Below are 22,999 nucleotides of genomic sequence, written 5' to 3' on the forward strand. Positions count from 1 at the left end.
AACTTATACTCCTCCCGTTTCAGCCCCCTGAGTTGCTAGGATTACAGGCATGTGTGACCATGCCAAGCCACCTAGAGCATCTTGTAGTACCAGAAAGTAGGATGTCATTACAGGGAGGGGGCTTGGCATGGTCCTTCATGACTCCTCTCCAAAACGATGGAGATATATATATCCATGTATATATATATGGTACTGGGGACTGAACCCAGGAGCACTTTACCACTGAACTACATCCCCTGTTCTTTAAAATTATTTTTTAAATTTTAAAACAGGGTCTCACTAAATTGCTGAGGCTGGCCTTGAACTTGTAATCCTCTTGCCTCAGTCTTCTGAATCCCTGGGATTGTAGGCATGTGCCACCACACTTATCCTAAAGGTTTGATATTTTTTCAGTGTTGCTCCTGTCACTTTGTCATGCCCCTGTCCTTTTTTGTTTCTTGTTTTTTGGTACTGGGGGTTGAACTCAGGGGCACTCGACCACTGAGCCACATCCCCAGCCCAATTTGTGTTTTATTTAGAGACAGGGTCTCACTGAGTTGCTTAGCACCTCACCATTGCTGAGGCTGGCTTTGAATTCATGATCCTCCTGCCTCAGCCTCCTGAGCTGCTGGGAATACGGGCATGTACCACTGTACCCAGTTTCCCCTGTTCTTTTTTTTTTTTTTTTTTTTTTTTTTTTTTGGCGGTGCTGGGGATCAAACCCAGGGCCTTATGCTTGCAAGGCAAGCACTCTACCCACTGAGCTATATCCCCAGCCCCCTCCCCTGTTCCTTTGATGTGAAAGAATTCACAAGTTCATCCTGACCTTCTCATTAAGTTGTTACCTGGGCACCTCTGACTCAATAAGCCCCACTTCAAATACTGCTGTTCTTCAGTCTGATCCTCCTTTGGTCTCTTAAGAAATGGCCTGTCAAACATCTTATTCCATCTGAGAGATTACTTTTGTCTTGGCGAGGCCACTTCAGCTAGGCCCTTTACTCATGCTGCTATTTCCTGGTGTTACCCTGATCACACATTCCTGGGGCTCAGGGACTGAGATCCCTCTCCAAGGGGCAGGTGTTGGGTCTCATGGTATTGGGCAGGGGGCAGTGGCACCATTTTAGGATGGAAACTTGTCTCAGAGGGGTCCCCAGTCACCATGGCCACTTCCTCATCTTCTCTCACTGCTAGGCCCACCATATAGTGGCTTTCTTCCCCCAGCATTGCCAACAACCTCATTACTAACACCAGAGGAGTCTGTTCTGCCCTCACTTCACATCTTGGCAGCACTACATGGCCTCTCTTTTCTGGAAGCCCACTCCAGCTCTCTGTCTTCCTGTGTTGGAGATATACTCCTCTGCCTCCTCTCTAGTTGAAATTCCTCAGCTGGGTGCACAGGCACAGGCACAGACTAGGGAGGCTGAGACAGGAGGATTATAAGTTCGAGTCCTTCAGAAGCTTAGTGATACTCTGCCTCAATATAAAAATAAAAATGTCTGGGGAGTAGCTCAGTGGTAAAGTGCCCCTGGGTTCAATCCCCAGTACCAAAATCAACAACAAAAAGCAGTTCCTGTCCTCTTCCATTTTCATGCCAGTCTCTCTGGAAAACCATCTCATTCATTCTAATAGCTTGCAGGACTTCCTGTCTACAGATAATTCCTGGGCACAGCATGTTTACACAGGCTTGAAGATTAGACCAGACCTGGGTTCAAGTGGACCCTCCACTTCCCAGCACTTGGTAGTCAGGTTAAGTTGAAATAAACTATGAACTCTGCATAGAAAAGGCTTAGAACAATTCAGTGATTGACCATCCAAGGGTATTTCTTCTTGCTTTCCTGGGTCAGCTCTTCTATCAGCAAAGCTCTCAGCACATACCCTGAGGAAGCCCTCACTCGTCAGTCCCCATGTCCAACCCCATCTCCTCTGAGTTCCTGATCTCTACATGTGTGACCACCCAGCAGATGGTGCCTGAAGTCTTTCAAGGCAACATCACCACATTGAGCCTCTCCCAGACCTATGCTCTTTCCCAGGCTCCCCAATTTTGTAACTGTACCACAGCCTCCCACAGCCTTGAGTGTGATGCCTAAGGAACCCTCCATTTAGAACCCTCACTGCACACGTAGCCACTTGGCAAAACCACCAACTGTACCATCTAAATAGACCAAGAACAATGCTTTTCATCTCTGGCACCCAGAGCTGAGAAGCAGTGGCACAAGGAACTCAATAACCATGTCGAGGTCTGTCTCTTTGCCTATAAAATGGGGACAATGAGTCTTTGTCTAAGGTTTAAATATCTTTGCAAACATGCAGCACAGGGCACAGCAAGTTGCAAATCTCAAAAAATACTCTTCCTGAGCCCACTGCCTTCAGGGAACCTCCCTCCAGACCGTCCTCCCCTTCACTTCCACCAAGGTAGTCCTGATCTTTCTGACACACGTCCCCTGCAGTGGACAGTTGCTGTTTGCTGCCACCATTCAGGACACCCATTTAGCCCTCCTCCAGGACCTCCCTAGTCTCTTGTGCAGCCCATATATGTACAGAGACAAGGCCCCATACCCAGTTCCAGGGAACCAGCCACCACTCTCCACCCTGGCCAAAATAATTGGACACAAGACCCAGTTCTGACCAATAAACAATAGCATTTATTTGCTGGGGACATCTGAGACAGAAGCTAAACTACAGAGAGAAGGTGCTCCTCATCGGCAGTGAACAAAGCATTCCACCGAAGCTGCAGGCAGCCACCTTTTGATCCCCAGAGGTGGTGGCCTGGGATGAAGCAGATACTGGAGGATGCACAGGGAGGCAGAGAGAAAGTAGATATCTGATCAAATTGTTCCTCCACTGCCGGGACCAGGACTTTTCAGTTTCCTAAGACATTAAGTTTCCTTTATTGTTAAAACAATTATTGGAAACCAAAACCAGCCTAGCTAATAGAGTTCCTTTTGGATAAGTCTGACATGCACCTTTAGTGTGAATTTTCAAAATACATTCCCTGACTCAAAATAAATGAGAGTATTGGTAAGCTTATCATGTAAGCCGGCAGACCACAGATGTTCCTAAGCAGATACCTGCTATGTGATGTCTCCAGCTCTCAGGAAGGGCCAGAGGCTGTTGTCTGTTCTTTGACCTCAGGCCTCTATTCATCTTTCCAGTATGGGGATCCAGCATTCACCCCATAAGGACCAGGCAGCAGGGCCTATTGGCAGGAAAGGCAGGTCCAACCTTAACCCATACAGAGTAGCTCCCTTGGTGAAAGTGGAAGAACCAAGTACATATGGCTGCCTTCCAATCTCTATCACCCTTGGGGGCCTCCTCCAAGGAGAAGGTAGGTACTTACATGACCTCTAGCACCATGCACAGTGCAGGATGAAAGAGGAATCACTGCTACTGAGTCCATACTTCTAGCCCTCCCCAGCACCCTGAGGTTTCCTCTCAGGCAATGAGGTGTGTGCAAAGTGTAAGCCCCTGTATACAGGTGGCGCAGGAAGCATCGTCTTCATGCTGTGGGTGAGCACTAGGTGCAGGGACAGAGCTGGAGTCCTAGCTGTGACACTGACTTGCTAAGTGACCTGTCTGCACTAGTGGGTGAGAACCACCCACTTCCAGGAGGAGCCAAGCAGACAGGATGCCCCAGAGAAGAGCTGTGTCACCAAGGGCCAGGGCATACCATCTCTGGCCCATGCTTGGCTATAGCTTCACTTTTGGCTTCAGTTTGTTTATTGAGTACAAGGTGGAAGATCACTGTAGGGACTCTCCACCCTGGGCTGCGGTAGGGAGCAAGGAACTTGGTTCAGGTCTGCACAGACTCAATGGTCGGGGACCAAAGTAGCACAGAAACTTGTTCCAAGTCACGCCACAGAATGGGGGTGACTTTCTGATTCCCAGGTTCCTGCTTTTCCTTCATCAAGAGCACATTGGCTGCAGCAGCTGAGGCCCAGGGCTGGTTGTCACTTGTCCTCCTGTGGAGATTTGTTGAGGGCTATGCCACACTCCACAGAGGTCAGGTGACAGGACTGGGCAGCAGGGGCCAACTGCTTACCCTTTCAGGCTTGGGAGCACATCACTCAAGGGCTTATTCTCAGTGGGCTAAATATGAAATGCTAAAGCCCATTTCTCCTTCTCACATTGAGGCACTTCTACAAGCTGGCTGGACTCATATTTGGGCTCTTCCATGTCATTGCTAGGTGCCTCCACTGTGCTGTCTCAGCTTTACTGCAGGGGTGGGAGAGAACCCTGGTCAAGTGCTCTGAGTAGTGCCTAGCACCTAGCAAGAGCCTGGTACATACCAGCCGCTATTATTGTTATTAATATTGTTATTATAAGCCAAACTGCAACAGGAGAACACATTTAATGCAACATGCAGCTGTGGCCTAGCCTTGGGCTCCTCCCCATAATCCGAGAATGCTACTTGGAGAACCCCTTCTCCATAGCCTCAGTCACTTCAGGGTGCAGGAAGCGGCTGGCCAAGCGCTCGATGTCATCCAGTGTCAGGCGGCTCAGGGACCTGTCATAATCCTGAGGAGAGAAGGCCAAGAGGATTCAGGGGGTGCCTGTGGGGAGGGGTATGCTGTGACAGAGGCAGGGACTGGGACCAGCTGGGACTGAATGTCACTTCTCACCCTCTGCAGTTGTTCTAATACCCTGCTAGCATCTGCTACACTGAAGTGGCGGGCCAGGACTTTGGAGATCAACTGCCAGACAGGCGGAGGTGCGGAGTCAGCCAGTCTCCGGGCGGCGCCTTCTTCAAGTAACACCTTCTCTGGAGGTTTAACCACTAGGTTGAGCTTGGAATTGGGCCCAATGCTGTAATCTGACAGTCGTTTCCCATCTGCCAAAGAGAGATCCGTGGGGTTCCTTACCCACTGCCGTGGAAGTGGCCCCGGAAACGATGCCGCCTCGCGCAGCCGGAGCGGAGCGCCGCGGCATCTGGCTGTGGTTGATTCAGCTTCCCGAGGCTCCAGCGGCCCTCGGCGCTGGGAGCCAGCGCCCAGATCCATCACGCTGCTGCCGGGCTTGGCCTGTACACCCCATCCCTCGACTTCCTGCGGGGCTCCCTGGGTGTCTCCTCTCCCTGTTACCTGCTAGGGCCTTGCCCTTGAACAGCAGTCGCTGCTGGCGCACGGGGACGTTCAGCTTTTCGGAGACCAGCTGCTTCAGTGTGGACACCAGCTCGTCCTCCGGCACCTGACCGGGCCGAGGGTGGGAGGCAGGGGTTGAGCCCGCGGCCCCTGAGCGGCGAAAACCTCGCGTCCCCTCCAGAGGGCAATTCTCCCGGCCTCCCTGGCCCGGTTGGTCCGGCCGCCCCGTCCCCGTCCTCGGCCCCTGCCCGTCCCTGTGCCAGGAGGCTGTGACTGCACAAGCCGGGGATGGTGGTCCGGGCCTGGTGACCCTACCTGCAGGCTGCACTCACGGCCCTGGAGCGCCTTCACCGTCAGCTGCATGGCGGCCGCGGCGGCGTCCACTAGGGCCAGCGCGCACCCCAACGGCCCCCCGTTGCGCGCCGCCGCCCCGGGCGCGCGCCGGAACCGCCCGCCGCCGCCGGAAGCCGTGAGAGGGGCGCGCCCGCGCGCCTCGCCCACGCCCCTAGGTCCCGCCCCGGGCCCGCGCCCCGCTCCGCCCCGCGAAGAGGAGTCGCCTTGGGGACCAGACTCGCAAAGGCACGGGGACCTCCCGGGCTGTCAGGTCCCCTCACTGCAACTGTGCAGGAGTTGGCGCGCCCACCCCGTCAGGATGGGGAGGAGGTTCGAGCTGGGGCTCGGGAGAAGTAAGGACCAGGAAGTCCACTCGCCTGCACCGGTGACCTGGCCTGCTGTAAATTCCCAGCCTGCTGGTGGAGCAGGTCAGTGCAAATCCGGATTGTCTCTCTCAGTAACAGAACTGGCCCAGTCCTGCCAAGCTGACCATATTGCCCCATGTTCTTCTGCCTCCTTTCTAGTCTGGCTGCAAAAAACCCAGCTGAGCTGGGGAGCAGGTAGGGAAGCCATTCCTCTGCCCCATCCTCCTACCCTTCATTCTAGAACCAAGAGGCAACCTCACTTGGGGAGGGGCTAAATGGCAAGGGCTGATAGAGAAAGCCTGTGCAAGGGTCACTGTGGCACTCAAGCTCACCCTCACCCTGGCCCACACTTACCCAGGCACACTTTTCTTTCCTCCACCCCCAGGTCCCAAGGGACAAAGACTAGAAGGGACTCAAGCTTGCTTCTGTCTTTTATTGAAATATATTTTCTGGGCACTGCCCACCTACCTAACTCAGCGTGGCCTCTTTGGCACTGAAAGCTGGAGAATAAAAAACCAGTAAAAAAAAATAAGCTTGGATTTGTCTGAGTGCATAGTGCATGAGAACTAAAGGCCTTTGGTACACAAGAACTGTGGGGACAGGGGATGGAGTGTGATGGTTGGGTGATGAAAGCTTGCCCCAGGGGCTTCATGGAACTGGGAACAGGTTGCTATAGATGAAGTGGCCAATGACCAAGGCCAGCATCTCAGAGGTACCACTCAGGGCCACAATGAAGGGGGCCTGGGAAGCATAGTCTGCTTGAAGGCGGCGGAGGGACAGCTGTAGCATGGCCAAAGCTAGTAGGCTGTTTTGCACCCCTACCTCAATGCTGACCGTCCGCCGCTGAGCCACTGGCAGCTTCAGGCATGTGGCCAGGCAGTAGCCCACCAAGAGGCCAAACAGGGGCACCGTGAGGCCCACCAGTACGATGGGTAACCTGACTCCGGCCAGGATGAATACCCCCATGCGGTAGGCCAGGAAGAGGCCCCCCAGGAGGAGCACAAAGCTGAAGGGCTTGATGACCTGAAGCAGCAGCTGGGAGAACTTGGGGAGCTTGGACTTGATCACCACTCCTGCTGCTATGGGGATGGCAATGAACAGCAGGGTCCCCAGGATCTTGGAGATGGGCACATGGAGAGTTTCGTGGATGCTGAGCAGGTGGCTATAGATGGCTGAGGACAGCGGCAGGAAACCAGTGGCAGCTACGGTTGAGATGAAAGTCATGGAGATGGCCAGGGTGACGTCCCCTCCAAGAAGGAGGCTGAAGAGGTAGCTCCCCCCACCTCCAGGTGACGAGCAGGTAATGATGAGGCCCAGAGCCAGGGCCTTGGGCAGCATGAAGACTTTGGCCATCAGGAAAGCATACAAGGGCATGACCAGAAACTGGCCCAAGAGGCCCAGCAGCATGGGCTGAGGGCTCTGCAGGAGCCCCTTCAGAACCTCAAGTTCCACTTTGCAACCAAATGAACACTTGTTGACAAAGATAAGAGGCAAGAGCATGTAGAGTATTGGGTTCTCTGAGAAGTGGGCCAGGCTGGTGCTGAGGGTAGCAGGGGTATCTTCTGCAGGTGACACCTTGATGCAGAAATCTCTCCGCTCCTCAATCAGCATGGGTGAGGTCTCATGGGGGTCCATGAGCTGGATGTGGAGTGGAGCCAGTCCAGCTAGACCTGAGTGAATGCTTACCACAAAGCCACCCCCACCACCCCAGGTTATGGCACTCACATTTTTGATGGTCAGCACCTCTGTGTCCAGGGATGTGACCTTCAGTGTGGGGCCGGGCCCTGTTCCATTTGCCTGGCCTGGGTATTGGCTTGAGATCACGATGATGCCCTCACTCTCCTCAGGAAACTCAAACTCCATCACAGAGCCATCCCCAATGCTCAAGTAGCGACCCCCTGTCAGTGGCACAGTGTGGCCCAGAGCAGTGCTGAGGTTGGCATTGGCCACCCCTTGGGCCCCCCATGGTAGGCAGATGAGCAGCAGGGCAGCTCTGAGCATGCCTAGGTGGCCTGTGCAGCCACACTCCCCTCCCAAGCCAGGCCACTGCTGAGAGCTGCCCCTGCCCCTCCTGAACATCATGGCTCTTCCAGAAGGTGTGCCCAGGTCTTCTGCAGTTTAGGAGAGCACCGCTGCTGTTGGGTTGTCCTGAGAAGGGTCCATCAGTAGGTCCTGGTCCTGTGCTGCCTTCCTGATGGCAGGGCTCTCCCTGAAGAGGGATGGAATACAGAGAGGTGGCTGGTGAAAGTGAGCAGATGTGAGCCCAGGAGCATGGGGATCTGGAAGTCCACTACTGGAAGACTCAGCAGGACCCCTCATCCCAAGCTCAGGAATGGAAAGGCAATGCCTAGTGCTTCCTGTTGAGTGCTATTTGGCTTTCCCCTCCCCCAGCACAGCTGTCTCAAGCTTCCCATTCCTCATCCAGAGGTGCCACCTAAAGGCAGGAGTTCCCATTCACCTGCTGATACCTGCTGAATTCCTTGGGTTTGTCCACCTGTGCAGAGATGTCCTGTTACCAAGAGATTCAGGAGAGCCACTTCCAGTCCTGTCACCATTAGCCTGTTTAACACTGGTTTCAAGATGCAGATATAAGCTGGGTGCGGTGGCACACACCTGTAATCCCAGTGGCTCAGGAAGCTGAGGCAAGAGGATCCCAAGTTCAAAGCCAGCCTCAGCAAATTAGTGAGACCCTGTCTCCAAAAAAAAAAAAAAAAAACAAGCTTGGGGTGTGGCTCACTGGTTAAGTGCCCCTGGGTTCAATCCCTGGTACCAAAAAAAAAAAAAAAAAAAAAAAAATGCAGATATAGCATGGCTTCTCTGATATCACAGTGGGGTTGAAATTTTTGAAAGTCATCCTGGGGGTGAAAAGGAGACAAGCTGGATGAGAAAAAAGGGTGCTGATGGGAAACACTGGGTTGGTCCAGATATGGGAGAGTAGGTTGGGGGATATGAGTGTCATTTGCCAGGCACAAAGTGGTGGCAAAGTGATGTGGGCAGTGGGTGACCACTGTACCAAAGGTCTCAGGGGCTGATATCTTCAAGTGGCATGCAGTTGGGAAAACACTGCTGCTGTGGCTACCTGGTTTGCTGTACCTGCCCTAAAGTGATGGGATAGGAATCCTGATAGGAAGCAGGTCTCCTCTTCCCAGGGAAGTTGCCAGAAGGGGCAGCAGAAGTAGGTAAGAGAGAACCACATGTCCACTTGGAGGGACTTCTTCTGTAAGAGCTCCCACTTCTCAGGCAGTCCCAGAATTTGAGCTCCTAGAGCTGCCGGATTACATATGATTTGCTGTGCTCAGAGTCTTGGGCCTCCCAAAAATATGTCCCTACCAGAGACTGACACTCCCAATGGGATGTATTTCCAGAGGGTGGGGTACCTCCTGGTGAAAGGAGGAGGTCTGCCTCCCTCCTCTTCTTAATTTGGTCAGTCACCACACTAGTATCACATCATCTGCTAGAACTGGGGCAACCAGGATGGGCACACAGTGTTTATAATTCACAGCAGTCCGTTACTTTGTGCCCTGTAGTGTCTCAGAGGCTGTGACCTCTCTGGATCCTAGTTAGTCTTTGGCTCTTCCCCCACCCACATCTTAAACTGAGGAGAGGGGAAGGTGGGAATAGAGGGCAGGTTCAGCAAAAGGTTTTTCCCTGGGAAAATCTCCCCTCCCCCTCCACAGGATGACATGGCCCTTGCTGGCTTGGAGTTTAGGTCACTTACCCTGGAGGCCTTGGTTCAACCTTGTGTTTCACTGCTGGGGGTGCGAGGCAGGAAAACGAGAGTTGGGTAGAAGTCAAGTGGAGGGGAAAATAAGCAGGCACCAGGGTGGTATAAACCAGTTCCAAAGCCATAGGCTAAGGGCCATTCACCCCACGCCCCATCCCTTCAGCAGGGCTGGCGGCCTTGAGTCACTGCAAGAGTTTGGCCCAGATCCCACACGGTTTCTGCTTGAGGGGCTGGAAGAGTTTGAAGAGACGCACCCCAAGGCAGGGAAGGCAATGCCAGCCCTGATGCTTTTTCCACAGCGGTTGAATGTTTGGGGGTCAGGGTAATTGGCAGTGCTGACCCGTGGTCCTCCCCACCTGTGAGTCTGGAAGTTGTCAGGTGAAGCACCAGCAGAGCTCGGGTGAAAACTGGAGGTGGAGGCGGACAGAAAAGGAAGGGTGCACAACTTGCTGGGCGGTCTCGGGTTAGGGGCCTTCACATCACTCCCGGGCCCCGCCAGGCCTCGCAAATGCGCGGTGGCCTTTCCCTGCTGGGTCTAGCCGGGTCAGGGTGGCAAGTGGCCGATCGCGGCCAGAAGTCGCCTCCCGCCTATCTTTTCCCAGCCAAAGGCTCTCACCTGCCGCCGTGGCCGCACAGGTCAGCACCAGCGCTTGCGGGGCGGCGGATGCCCGCGAGCTCGGCCCGCCAGGGCGCCGCCCCGCCCACCGAGGGCTCCGCCCCTCCCCACAGAGGCTCCGCCCGCGCGTCAGATCCCCGCCCTCCCGCGGCGGTCCGCTCACCTCTGGCGGCCATGACTGATTCCAACCGGATGTGACGTTTCTGAAAGCGACGAACCGTCACGGGAGCGGTGAACAGACTGCTTCCTGAGTTACATGTGATTGTAACCGGGTACTGTGATTTACGGCTTTCTGTGGTTGTCGCCACTCATTCTGGCACTAGTAAGGTCTGGTGACTACAGAAAAGGAATAAAAAGGGATGGCAGAGCTGGGCACAGTGGCTCACGCCTGTATTGCGGCGGCTCGAGAGGCTGAGGCAGGAGGATGGAGTTCAAAGCCAGCCTCAGCAACTTAGCGAAGCCCTCAGCAACGCAGTGAGACTGTCTAAATAAAAAGGGCTGGGGATGTTACTCAGTGGTTAAGCGCCCCTGGGTTCTGCTACCAAAAAAAAAAAAAAAAGGTAAATAAATAATAAAACGAGCTTTTGTCTTGGCTGTGATGGAAGCAGTGGTCCCCAGAGTACTTGCCCCTAGGAGGTGCAAAGCCCTTTAAGTACCTAATTTTCAAATAATCGTAATTTTAATAAATTCATTTGCACAGAAATTTATTTTAAACTGTATTTTGGGCTAGAGGTGTAGCTCAGTGGTAGAGCACTTGATTAGCCTATGTCAGGCTCAGTTTGGATTCCCAGCACTACAAAAAATGTTTTATGAAATTTAATATGTGTATATTATATATAAGCAAGTGTTCACATGTTGGGCATGCATGCTCAAAGGGCTTTGATATATGAACCATTAAAAACATTTTCAGGGCTGGGGATATAGCTCAGTTTGTAGAGTGCTTGCCTATCAAGCACAAGGCCCTGGGTTCAATCCCCAGCACCATAAAAAACAAAAACAAAACAAGAAAAAAAACAAAACAGACATTTTCAGCCATAACTCTAGGCTGTTCTTCAGCCATAGAGGATCAGTAACTACACCACATATGTGCATGTACTTGGCTTCCTGGAACATTCATACTATCTTTCTCAAGTGATGTTCGGGGGTCCTGACAGAAGCAGGTTGTACTTGCAGCTGGGATATGTGAGATGGCTAGGCTGGAACAAGGATATCTAGTTCCAAAAGAAAAGTCATCTAAACTGAGAGACCAGCTGGAACAAATGTTAGCAACAACCAGAACAACATAAATGCACTTCAGATGTGAGATCCACCACTGTATTACATATTAGGGCTATAGTGGTGACCCTGAGAGGCAAGTTTAGCTCCTACCCTCCAGGCAGGCTCCCCCAGAAATATGTGATAAATAAGCAGGCATGGAAGTCATATACAAGCATATGTACAAGGATGTGATACAGGGATGTGTAGTCACAGGTGTTGTTTTTGCCTGCCTAGCATAAAGTCATAGCACCTAAGTTTTCTCTGAAACAACCATCACTCCTCCGCTTTCAGTTCAGTACACATGGTTTGAATGGGATGACCCTAACACTAATTCCTGGGGTGAGCACATGCCCAGTTGTAGCCAGTTAGAACCACTCACCTTGGTGGCAGGCTAAGCCCATAATCCAATCAGTACTAAGGAGTTAGTCCCTAGGGACTTGTACTGAAACTACTGGGAAGGTGGGAGCTCTGTTTTGCTGGGGTTGCTATACTGGGACCTTTACTATTGCCCTCCTTCCTACTACCTGGGAAGACAACATATTGGAAAATGAAGCAAAAACAGAAAAGCAGAGCCAAGGAATGGAAAGAACCCATGTCAGAATGACATTATTGGAGCTAGAACCACCTAGGAGTTTGGGGGCCCATTAAAGGTACAATAAATCCCATCCTCATTTTTTCCCCATACATCAGTTTTGGTTTGGATTCTGGCACTTGAACTGAAAATGCCAGAACTGCTAAAGGGCTGACCTGGGGTGGTGGGAGCATGATATCCTGGCAGAAGACTGCAGGAAACTCAGCCAGATTGTGCTCCCCAGCTTCAGCTTCCTGGCCCATGTTGGGTCAGCTGGGGAATAAAGTTGGCCTGCTGTTTACATCTGTTACATGGGCAACACCCCAGTGGGGTACAGCCCCCTGAGGAGGGAGGAACCAGCACTCTGGCTCTCATGTTCCTAGTCTGCAGCACAGTGGCTGGTCCTACACAGGCACTTGGTAAACAAATGGACAAATGGAGGGAAACTGGACAATCACAGCACGTTAGGAGGCACAGTGAGGTCTGTAACCCTCCCAGCCTTACACTGAATACACTCAGTGAGGTTCAGTTTCATCTTGGGGCAAGCTACTAACCTGTGGGATTGTACACATCTAACTTCTAACCTCCAGGTTCCATTGTAACTCTTTAAGCTCACATGCTCCTTTACCTTTTTCTGTACAGTGGGAATAATGGCCAAACGCTGTAGGGTTTGCTTCAACATATGGGAGTCCAGGTGTGCAGATGAGACATTAGCCATGTGTTGATACTGTGGAAGCCCCGTAAAGGATGCATTGGAGTTGACCATATTATTCTTTCTACTTTTGGATATGTTTGAAATTTCCTATAATAAAAGATTTAAGAAATATACCAAGCATGGTGGCATGTGGCTGTAATCCCAGTGACTTGGGAGGCCGAGGCAGTAGGACTATAAGTTGTTAGAGGCCAGCCTCAAAGACTTAGCAAGCCTCTGTCTCAGAATAAAAGATAAAAAGGGCTGGGGATGTAGCTCAGTGTAAAGCACCCCTGGGTTCAATTCCCAGTACTGTAAAAATTTTTTTTCAGAAATGAATACGCATTTGATACTGTAGTGATGGACACATGTTATTACACAATTTTGTCAAAACTCTGAATGCACAATGCCAAGAGTAGACCCTAATGTAAACCAATGTAGGTTCATTGATTTTAACAAATGGAGGATGGGGGAAGCACTCTGTATTTTTTGCTCAGTTTTGCTGTGAACTTAAAATAGCTCTAAGAAATGTTTCCTGGAAAAAAGGAATACATGATTACAAGCTTGGCACAGGCTCAGGGCTGCGTGTTGGCTGCTATGATTGCCATCTGCATACAGGCTGAGCCCTCCTTTCTCTGCCTTGATCTCTACAGTCCTGGCATAACAACCACTTTCTCCCTGGTGGGCCTTTTCTCTTCGACACTTCCATGCCTCTAACTTGATATCTGCCTGCCCTTGACTTTCATTGTTAAGGTCTGCTTTGCACTCAGTACTTGCCCTGCATCTGTCAGCACTTAATGCCTAGGAGTTGAAGGCTCAGAAAGTCTGTCCCCACAGCAGGATTCCTAAGTCCATTGCCCCCTGACATAGCCACCTCAAGAATGCCTGACTTGTTTCTCAAATTACCACAATGCTCTGATTCCTCCCATTGGGAAGTCTAAGTCCCCATTTCTTGTTTTTTTGAACTCAGACTGCTTCTGCACCCCCATATTAGATATGTCAGCACCTTGGTGGTTTCAGTTCTCATACTTGTTCCTCTAGGGGCATACTGGGTGGGAGGGAGTTGTTGAGTTTCCTTGGGCCCCAGAAGACAGAACCATGTCTCCAGTCAAGGCTATGGGTGATACTCTTTGGGGAGCTAATCTGCTCACCACGAGTCACATCTTAGCCACTGGGAGGGGGGCTGTCAATGGCAGGGACCCTATAGACAAAGGCTGTCTGCTAAGGCTGTGGGGACAGGTTGGCTGAGTCTCTAGGACTTATCCCCTCCATACACACAACACCACCCCTGACTCTCCACTGAGGACAACATCTGAATGCATTTCATTCCATTGGGGGCCATCAATTTATTAAGAGGTCATATAGAAGATGGGCCCTTTGACAAACCACACATTGCCATGTGCTGCATTAGGGGCTGTGACCAGGCTCTGGCTTTACCCAAGGACAGTCTGCTCCAAGCAGACCCTCTCCTGCTTAGAGTGAGGCTGGAGGCAGTCAGGCATGTGAAAGTGGTCACTAGGTTTGGCTCACTGAAAGCAAATCACACTGGAAGCAAGTTTGGACCACAATATAGTGAGCAGGTCTAGAAGGTAGAGGTTCTGGAAGATGCCCCAACCTGTGAAGTGGCTGCTACAGTGAGAGGGATGAGCACCGAGAGCCTTTGCAGCCAGGGGCTCTTGGGAATGGGGAAGGAGAGGTCAGGAGTGGAGGAAGAAAGGGCAGAGTGGGGGCTGACTGTGGGGCCAGCTTTAAGAGAAGGAGATGGGTACCTGGGCTTCTATGACAAAGTACGACGGCCAGCTCCACAGTCCCCATCACCTTGGGGCCATGTGGTCACTGCCTCAGAGCCCTGCTGTGTTGGGGCTGGGGAACCTCCTGCTTGGGCATGAGGCGAGACCTGGACCCTGTGCTGGCACCATGCAACCTCCCTCAGCTTGGTCTTGGTGCTTGGCTGTGCTAGCTGGCCACACTTCTCCGTGGGATGCAGCCTTCCATCTCCAGCGCCTCAGGCCAGCCCTCATACTTGTTGGTGTGCTTACTGTTCTTCACATGCTGTGAGATGGAGGGAGCAAGAAGTCATGGTCTGGCCTTAGGGACAGGGGACAGAAGTGGGCCAGGGCCTAGGCCCTCCTGTTGTCCACCACCTGTGTACTCTTTAGGTGCTGGCTCCTTCCCTCTGCCCCAGGAAAAAATGACCACAGCTGTACTGACCTATTCCTTCGCAGGCAGGCAGACTCGGAGTGAATTTCTGTGCACTTACATGGGCTTGGAGGGAAAAGAGTATGTGTGTACCCCACCATAAAGAGTTATCAGAAGCTTCAGTGAGAGCAAGGTCATGGGGGCATTTTTTTCTCTGGGGAGGGGACAGCTTGAGCTGTCTTTTTGTCAGCCAGAACCTTCTAGAAATTTGTGTCATAAAGATCAGACCTTGGACCTAGGGTTGTGGCTCAGTGGTGGGGCGACTGTCTAGCATGTATGAGGCACTGGGTTTGATCCTCAGCACCGCATATAAAAAAATAAAACAAAGGTGTTGTATCCATCTACAACTAAGAAAGATATATAAAAAAAGAGCAGACCTTTGGGGTGCCATGGCTTTTGCACAGGTGAGGATGGTGACTGGGGCTCCTCTCACCCAGCCCCAGCATAGGGCCTGACATGTGTGGACCCAAGAGGGTAGCAAGGGTGTGTGGTGTGGATTGGGGATACTGGGTTTTGAGAGAACTAAGACAGTACTGAGCATCGGGAAGGTGTTGGGAGGATGGTTTCTTAGCTGTGAGTTTTGCCACTGTGCAAACTTTGCCACTTAAAGACCCTTTGGATAGGGAAGGTCAAAGTTACTGCCCCTCCCTGTGCAGAGGGCGAGCAGGCCAGGGCCACCCAGGGGCAGAAGGGGGACAGAGCTGCTCTGTTTGCTCAGAGTCTTGCTGGAAAAAAATTCAGGGTAGGCTGTGGTATGGAGAGATGGGGTGGCCAGGCTTCCAGGGCTGGAAGGCAGAGGTGCTGAGTTCTCTGCTGTACCTGCTCAAAGGGGCTGTTGTTCTGCACGCCCTTGGCCCCCACAAACACCCAGCTGTCGCGGAAAGCTAGCTCCTTGGCATTCCTGCTGCCCAGCTCACTGAAAAGCTTCCTGGTCTCTTCATTCATCCTAGCACACAGAAGAAGAAATGTGAGTTGTGAGCTGTCACTGCAGAGGGGCAAGACCGAGATTGGCCTTGGCACTCACTTACTTGGTGGCTGGGTCGTCATAGGATGCCACAAACACCAAGGTACCTTCATGCAGTGGCCGAATGAACTTCAACAGATCATTGACATCTGGAGGATGAGGGAAGGCAGACCCCACTGAGCAACTGCTCCCCACCAACCCCTGTTCTCCAAATGATAAAACCCATAGGGACTGGGCCATGGATGTGCCCCATCAAGGGCCACCAGTATGTACAGGGGCAAATTGGTAACGAAGTTGGGGCCATCCTATTACAAAACACAGCCTCTGGACAGAGATGATGATCTCTCCCTTACTGCTGCCTTTTGGGGACCCAGGCAAGTGCTTGAAAAGCCTGAGCACATGGACACAGGGAAAAGTCGCCCAATCATTTTCCATCTTTGACTGCCACTCACCTCCAGCCCACATGTCGAAGGCACGGGCCTCAATGAGCTCACCGCTGACGCCTGCATGGAGAGGAGGAAGGGTGTCTTCCTGGGTGAGCTGCCAGTCACTCCACTCTACCAGTGTGGCCCTCAAAACACACTCAGAACACAGTGGATGGGGAGGTGGCAACTGGGTGCAACCTGTCTGGAAGTTTTTCAAACACCATCCTACTTATCCCCTTGTTGATAGTTGCAGCCCACTCACAACTGCAGAGTCTTTGCCTTGCATTTGAGGCCCTCCAGGGGCTCCCATGAAGCACCCTCCAACTTCCTAGATCCTTCTAGTTCTTCACTGCTACATGTTTTTGTTCACTGGGTCACTTCCTCTGTGGAGTCTTCAGCTCACACAGACCCCTTTCCAGACCTCCCTGAGAGTTCCTAGAGAGAAGGGTCAGGGCAAACACCCAGAAGCCGCCTAGGGAGGAAAGGCAGAGAGAGTGCAGATCATGGCATGGCTCCCACCTCTTTGGTCTGAACTCTGACCCCAGAGCAAGGGGAACTCACCATTCACCAGGGCAATGTTCAGCCCACGGCCCACGTTGTCCTTGACACTGCTCATGAGCCTAACAGGACGGAAGACCTCCAGTGGGCACATCTGCTCTGTTCTTCCTTGCACAGCCCTCAGCCCTTGTGGAACCAGTCTCAATTCCACCAGCCCACTTCCCAACCCCCGAGTATCTCAAGGAGCTCACATCTTGTCCTCGAGGCAGATCTTGGGTCCAATGACGTTGGCAGCCCCGCTGACCATGCGGAAGGCCAGGTGCTCCTCAGGACATGGCTGGGGTAGGCCACACTTGTACTTCCTGGCCCGTGGTTCTGAGCAGGGACAGCAGGTATGACCCATGGGCCTGGCCCTAATGTCACCTGAGATCTGAGTGGGCAGGTCAGGACCAGCCACAGAGTCGAATGAGTGACCATATAGCAGGGAACTCAGTGGGGGGGGCATGGCCTGGGCCAAAGTCAGGGACACTTCCACGGATACTGTGTTTTACTGGCAAGGTGACAGGGACCCAAGGAGGCTTTTTTGCTACTGGTGGGAGAAAAGAAAGGAGGTCAAGAGTCCTTACACAGCCAGAAACAAAGCAGGGGTAGAGAAAGTTGGGCTGGGGGCCAAACACACAGACAGGGTACAGAGCTAGACCAAAGTGGTACAACTACAACAGGTGAGGAAAGCATAGGCTCTGCTAGTTTGATTTCCATGGGGTGAGGCTGGGCAGACAGCCTGTTATGGGTTGAGCTGTGTCCCCACAAAAGATAAGTTAAAGTCCTGACTCCCAGTACCTCAGAAAGGGACCTTGTTTGGAAATAGGGTCTTTACAGATAAATTGGTTAAGAGGAGTTCATACTGGAGTAGGTTGAGTCCTTAATGCAACATGACTGGTATCCTTAGAAGGAGAACAAAAACAAAGACACAGTGAGGGAGGTGGCTATATGATGATGGTGGCAGAGATTAGAGTGACACAGCCACAAGCCTTGTTGATAACATGATTTTGGCTTCCAGAACTCTAAGAAAATACATTTCTGTCATTTAAGTCACCCACTTTGTGATACTTTGTTATGGCAGTTCCAAGAAATTGATGTAGATTTTGGTACCAGGAAGGAGAGTGTTTCTGTGGCAAATACCTAAAAATGTGGAAATGGCTTTGGAGCTGGGTGGTGGGTAGAGGATGTAGAATTTTGAGGTGCATTGGAGAAAGGGCCTAGATTGCCTTTAAGAGATTGTTGGTAGAATTATGGATTATAAACTGTGTGTGGTGTCACCTGCCTGTAATCCCAGAGACTCAGGACGCTGAGGCAGGAGGATCATAAGTTTGAGGCCAGCCTCAGCAATTCGGCAAGGGTCTAAGTAACTTAGTGAGACCCTGTCTCAAAATAAAAAATAAAAAAGGCTGAGGATGTAGCTCAGTGGTAAAGTGCCCTGTTTCAATTCTCACCCCCCCAAAAAAGAAAGAAATATGGATTATAAAGATGATTCTGGTGAAGGTTCAAAAAGAAGACAGGAGAGTTATAAAAGCTTCTATTGTCTTAAGAGTATATATACATTATCACTAACAGAACGTTGCTGGAAATATGAGTGGCCTGGGCATGGTGGTACATGCCTATAATCTCAGCTACTCTGGAGGTTGTAGCAGGAGGGTCACAAGTTCTAGGCCAGACTGGGAAACTTAGAGACACTGTCTCAAAATAAAATTTTAAAAAGGGCTGGGGATATAGCTCAGTGGTAGAATGCTTTCCTAGCAGGTGTGAGGCCCTGGGTTCAATCCCCAGCACCAAAATTTCTTTTAAAAAACGTACTTTTGGTGAAGTCTCAGAAGGAAATAAGGTACACGTCACTAAGCATTAGAGGAAAGGCCATCCTTGTCATAAAGTGGCAAAGAACTTGCCTGTCTTGTGGTCTAGTGTCTTGTGGAAAAGAAAACTTATAAGTGTTGCACTTGGATATTTAGCTGGGGTGATTTCCAGCAAAGTTGAAGATGTGGCCTGGTTTCTCCTTGTTGCTTACACTGAAGTGTACAAACAGAGAAATTGAGGAAAGAATTGTCAACCATGAAGGAACCAGAGTATAAAGATTTGGGATATCAGCCTAATCATATTGCAAAATGAGAAAGTATCCTCTAGAGAGAATTCCAAGGGCGTGGCTGGCCAAGCATTTGCTAAAGAGATGAGGTGTGTAGCCTGTGGGTACACTTCATCCTTTCAGAAATCTGGACTTGAAATGGGGTTATCCAGGTAGGATCTGTGGAGAACTCTTTTGTCTTACAACTTGGACCCTCATGAATTGCACATGGGACCACAAATGTTTTTGTTAGTATTTTATACCAGCAGAAACACTGACAGCCTGGACTGAAAGGGACAGAGTTGAGATAAAAGGAAGGAAGGGTGATTCTGAAGGCAGAGCCAGGGATGTAGAGGCCAGAGAGGGTGCAGAACCAGAAGGTGAGAACATGTCTTGTTCCAGAGGATGGGGTCATGCCAGCATGCTCAGAGAATATCAGGCCACAGAGAATTCTTAGTCCATGAAAACTTGCTGTGCTGGGTTTTGGGTTTTCTTGGGATTAGTGATCCTTTTTTTTCCTCTAAATTTATCCTTTTTGGAATGGGAATGTTTATTCTATGCCTGTCTCACCACTGCTTTCTAGCAGCAGGTAAGTTGTTTACTAGGTTCACAGTCCAGCAGGCTATGATAGCTAGTTTGGGGAAGGAGGGATGGAGAGCAGAATTGTTGGGGAATTAGGGGTAGGCAGGCGTGTCACAAAGGCAGTTTGAGGAGCAGGAAGAGGGGAGAAGCAGTGAGGTGGCAGGAGCCTTACCTGCAGTCACAGAGCTTTCTGGGCCTGTAGGTACAGAGAATTATTTCTGTTAGCATGGAGGCCTCCAGGAGCCTGCACAGTGCAGTGAGGCTCAGGGGCCAGGGACTAAGCAGGTTGCCATTGGCATGCTCTCTGCCCATGTCTAAGTGATATTCATATGGAAAAGTGAAGAGGGTGAACTGGAATTGTAAAGAGTAGTCCGGTGATGTATCACCAGTCACAGGTGTAGAGTCCCCTCCCCATCTCAGAGCCCAGCAGACAGCCTGCAGGCATTAACCAGGGTGTCATTCCCAACTTTCAGTGCAAGCTTTCTCACCCCTTACTCTGACCCTATGAACTCCACTGGGCACATGATTGGAAGTAGTGGGTGTTGCCTTCCTAGCTGGAGCTCCCGGCCGGTAGGGGGAAGGTGGCATCTGGTCCAGGAAGTAGGCTGAGGGCAGCCAGTGGATAACCCGAGCCACCTCCATCCCACCCTGGGCATCTGTCCCAAGCCCAGGAGGCCACCCTGGGGGCCTCTGCAGTGAGGCAAGGGAGGGTCCCACACTCACTGTTGAAGAATTGCTGGATGCGAGGAAATCCACTGCCAGGCCCACCCAGGAGGATGCTGCCTACGATCCAGGTGAGACCCACAGTGACAACTAGGGCCACGATGCGGAGCGGGCCTGGAGGCAGGACAGACACAGGGTAGGCCCACCTCAGATGCCGGTGACCTCTGGAATGATCTCACGGCCCCTCATGATGGGATCTCCCCTTCTGCTTGGGAAGAAGTGACCAGAGGACAGGCAGGTGGGAGCTGACCCCATCCAGCAGGCCCAAGAGGGAGACTCAAGCTCCCTGGCAGGTGGAAGGAGGAAACTGAGTTCAAACCCCAGGCTGCCCTGGCAGGTTTGGAGGGGCTTTTCAGAATTCAGTATTCCAGAGGGCTGCAGGGGTTCTCCTCCAGGACCTCCCTCAGCTTCCTGCCTTTGAGACCACCAATGTATGCCTTTGAGACTACCAAGGTGGTTGTGCCCCACCCATCTGCCCCTCCTTTTCTGGTTCTTTTGTGTGTGTGTGTGACGCTGAGGATCAAACCCAGGGACCTGTACATGCTAGATGAGATTTCTGCCACTGAGCCACATGTCCAGCCCCTTTCCTCCTGTTCTTATGGAGGGTTCCTACTCCTTTTGAAGAGCAGTCATTTCACCTGCTGCAAACTAGATCCTTAGTAACCCTCCCTTCTCAGAGTTCTTGTAACAGGGATCCTTCTCCCCACCTTCCCATATTTCAACATTGCCAATCTTAAGACTACAAAGATGAAAAAACCTCATCCCCATGCTGTTTGCCCTTGCCTTCCTTACCCCATCAAACTTTAAAAGTCAACTACAGGACCTAAGTTTATAGCTCAGTGGTACAGTGCTTACCTAACGTATGATGCCGTGGGTCCAATCCCCCGTCTGTCCCCACAAAAGTCAACTATACTCTGCCTTTCCATCTTCATCTCCCACTCTCTCCACAGCCTGCTCCAATGTGGCCTTGCTCCACCCCAACCAAATATCTTGTGGCTAAGGCTACCCATAACTTTCATGTCATTCCCCTGGTCATCCATTGGCTCTGATCTTCCTTGACTTCTCAGTAAGCTGTCCATGCCCTCCTGATGAAAATAATTCCCCACTGGCTTCCAGGAGAGCATACTCTTCTGACCCATAAGCTGCTTTTCCCCCTTGGTTAGGTAGTCTTCCTCTACCCTCCCCTTAAGCTGGACAGAATGGCTGGGGTATAGCTCAGTGGTATGGTGCTTGTGTAGAATGGATCAAGCTGTGAATTCAATCCTCAGTACCACAAGAAAAAGAGGGAGAAAGCTGGACAGAAGCAGCTGTCTGTCTCCAACTGCCTTCTTGTTTCTACCTGTACTTTTTTTTTTTTGGTGATTTTATCTACACCCAGGCCTTGAATTAACCACATGGGGCTATGACTCCTTGTTGTCTTGCTCCAATCCTGTGCTCTGTTGAACCTCCATCTTCCCAGTCCCTTCCTTACTGCCCAGCCCCACTTGGTAAGTCCATCAAGCTGTGACCTTAGCAGATCTGAAGTCCACTTCTTGGTTTCTACTTTCTGTCATAACCCAGTCTGTCTTTCCACAAGGCATCTTTATCTTAGTTGTGCAGCTGATACCATTTGGGTTCATATCCAACCCTACAGGCAGCTTTGCCAGTTTTCCTCTAAGACTAGACTTCTCCATCTGTATTCTCCACCCATCTCCACCCTGCTGCCATGTTCTCTGGAGCCTCTGTCACAACTCATTTTCCAAAATGCAGCCGGCCTGTTATCTGAGTTGGATGAAACTGAGTATATAAATTCTATCTCATAGTTTGGGAAGCTGAAGCCCTCAGAGGTGAAAGGATTTTCTCAAGGTCACCGAATAAATGTTTGTTCATAGTCCTCCATTTTCTCAACCAACCCCAGTGGTTCACCCGGGCCCTTCCTGACATAGATGTCGGGACACCTGGGCCTTCCTCCCGTTCGCCGTGGAAGCCACCCACCTGCCAACCTCATGTCCACTTCTCCCGCTGGGTTGGGACCGCCGGCAGGTGCACTGTTGGAGGACAGTGCGCTCTGGGGGGAACAAAGGAGAAGAGCAGGTTTGGGCAGGGGCCAAGGGCAAGCTTGTCCCAGGCTCCTGCTAGGGGGCAACGCAATCGATGTTATGTTGTTCCTCAAACCACTCGGGAATGTGGAGAGAAGCCCTGCGTGGCCAGGTGGGGCGTCGGGAAACCGTTTGCAAACGATCGGGCCGACAGAAGCCTCCGGGACTGGGGCGCAGAAGTGGATGTCTCAGACTCGGGTTACTCCCGAGGGAACCTCGGGGCTAAGGCCATTTCTCCCGAGGCTGGGACGGCGACCGGGCTGGCCGGGGACTTGCCTGGCCGTGGGGAGGTGTGGGCCCGGTCAGGGAATGCCCTGTCGGGCGGGTGCCCAGCTCGACCCAGCGAGGAGAGGGAGCTGCGCAGAACAACCCGGCAGGCCCCGCAATGGCGGCCGGGGGAGGGGCCAGAGATTGCAGGCGCCGCCCGCCGGGGGCCGCGCCGTGAGGCAGCCACAGCCCGGTGCAGGCTCCACCTCCTAGGCCGCCGAGTGGGAGGAGCCGGAGTCTACCCCGCCCCCGTCCTGCGTACGCCACGTCCCTTCGGACGCTCCTTGGGTGGGAGAAGTAACCTTTCTGGGTTGGTGGGCTGGCGCTGGTTCCCTGAGACTGTCGGCTACCCGAGGCCTGGGAAGGGCTGCACTGATGATCTGGAGATTAGAAATTGTTCTAATGTGCCACTTAGGAACGTGGAAGGTCCAGAGGCACATGAGGGGAAAACCAGAATCCGACAAGCCAGAACCAACCAGGGGTAAGCCTTGGACGCTTTTCCTTTCAGTCTGCGTTCTGTCTAGAAGCGCGTT

The 22,999-nt window shown here is 51.8% G+C and overlaps 5 protein-coding genes across 13 annotated transcripts in view; 2 read left to right on the plus strand and 3 right to left on the minus strand.

Annotated features, from left to right (window-relative positions):
* Positions 1–2,598: 2,598 nt before the first annotated feature.
* On the minus strand, positions 2,599–5,533 carry Ubl4a (ubiquitin like 4A). Its single transcript, XM_047536707.1, has 4 exons — positions 5,373–5,533; positions 5,058–5,163; positions 4,599–4,807; positions 2,599–4,494 (listed from the first exon to the last, which is right to left on the minus strand). Exons 1-4 carry the CDS (start codon positions 5,418–5,420, stop codon positions 4,384–4,386), a joined length of 474 nt encoding a protein of 157 aa, XP_047392663.1. The 5' UTR covers positions 5,421–5,533; the 3' UTR covers positions 2,599–4,383.
* Positions 5,236–6,411, plus strand: LOC124972361 (uncharacterized). Its single transcript, XM_047536709.1, has 2 exons — positions 5,236–5,950; positions 6,141–6,411. Exons 1-2 carry the CDS (start codon positions 5,419–5,421, stop codon positions 6,275–6,277), a joined length of 669 nt encoding a protein of 222 aa, XP_047392665.1. The 5' UTR covers positions 5,236–5,418; the 3' UTR covers positions 6,278–6,411.
* Slc10a3 (solute carrier family 10 member 3) lies at positions 6,169–10,445 on the minus strand. 9 transcript variants are annotated; one of them, XM_047536700.1, is made up of 4 exons: positions 10,259–10,445; positions 9,474–9,886; positions 8,224–8,445; positions 6,169–7,964 (listed from the first exon to the last, which is right to left on the minus strand). In XM_047536700.1, the coding sequence occupies exon 4, from the start codon at positions 7,835–7,837 to the stop codon at positions 6,404–6,406; it is 1,434 nt and encodes a 477-aa protein (XP_047392656.1). In that variant the 5' UTR covers positions 7,838–7,964; positions 8,224–8,445; positions 9,474–9,886; positions 10,259–10,445; the 3' UTR covers positions 6,169–6,403. The 9 variants fall into 9 exon arrangements, with proteins under 9 accessions (XP_047392656.1, XP_047392657.1, XP_047392658.1 ...); XM_047536701.1 differs by lacking the exon at positions 10,259–10,445 and adding an exon at positions 10,096–10,183; XM_047536702.1 differs by lacking the exon at positions 10,259–10,445 and adding an exon at positions 8,849–9,022 and having other exon boundaries at positions 9,474–10,173.
* Positions 10,446–12,970: 2,525 nt separating this feature from the next.
* Positions 12,971–22,624, minus strand: Fam3a (FAM3 metabolism regulating signaling molecule A). Its single transcript, XM_047536923.1, has 10 exons — positions 22,476–22,624; positions 22,096–22,168; positions 20,122–20,235; positions 19,571–19,594; positions 16,952–17,075; positions 16,764–16,822; positions 16,230–16,280; positions 15,842–15,926; positions 15,633–15,759; positions 12,971–14,666 (listed from the first exon to the last, which is right to left on the minus strand). Exons 2-10 carry the CDS (start codon positions 22,106–22,108, stop codon positions 14,571–14,573), a joined length of 693 nt encoding a protein of 230 aa, XP_047392879.1. The 5' UTR covers positions 22,109–22,168; positions 22,476–22,624; the 3' UTR covers positions 12,971–14,570.
* A 181-nt stretch (positions 22,625–22,805) lies between these two features.
* The window catches only part of Ikbkg (inhibitor of nuclear factor kappa B kinase regulatory subunit gamma), a 48,832-nt gene continuing 48,638 nt past the window's right edge, over positions 22,806–22,999 (plus strand). The window contains exon 1 of the mRNA XM_047535526.1: positions 22,806–22,947. The gene's annotated coding sequence lies outside the window, so the exon portion shown is untranslated. The remainder of the gene's footprint in view (positions 22,948–22,999) is intronic.

The sequence above is a fragment of the Sciurus carolinensis genome, chromosome X (genome assembly GCF_902686445.1).
Source record: "Sciurus carolinensis chromosome X, mSciCar1.2, whole genome shotgun sequence".
Taxonomy (NCBI): Eukaryota; Metazoa; Chordata; class Mammalia; order Rodentia; family Sciuridae; genus Sciurus; species Sciurus carolinensis.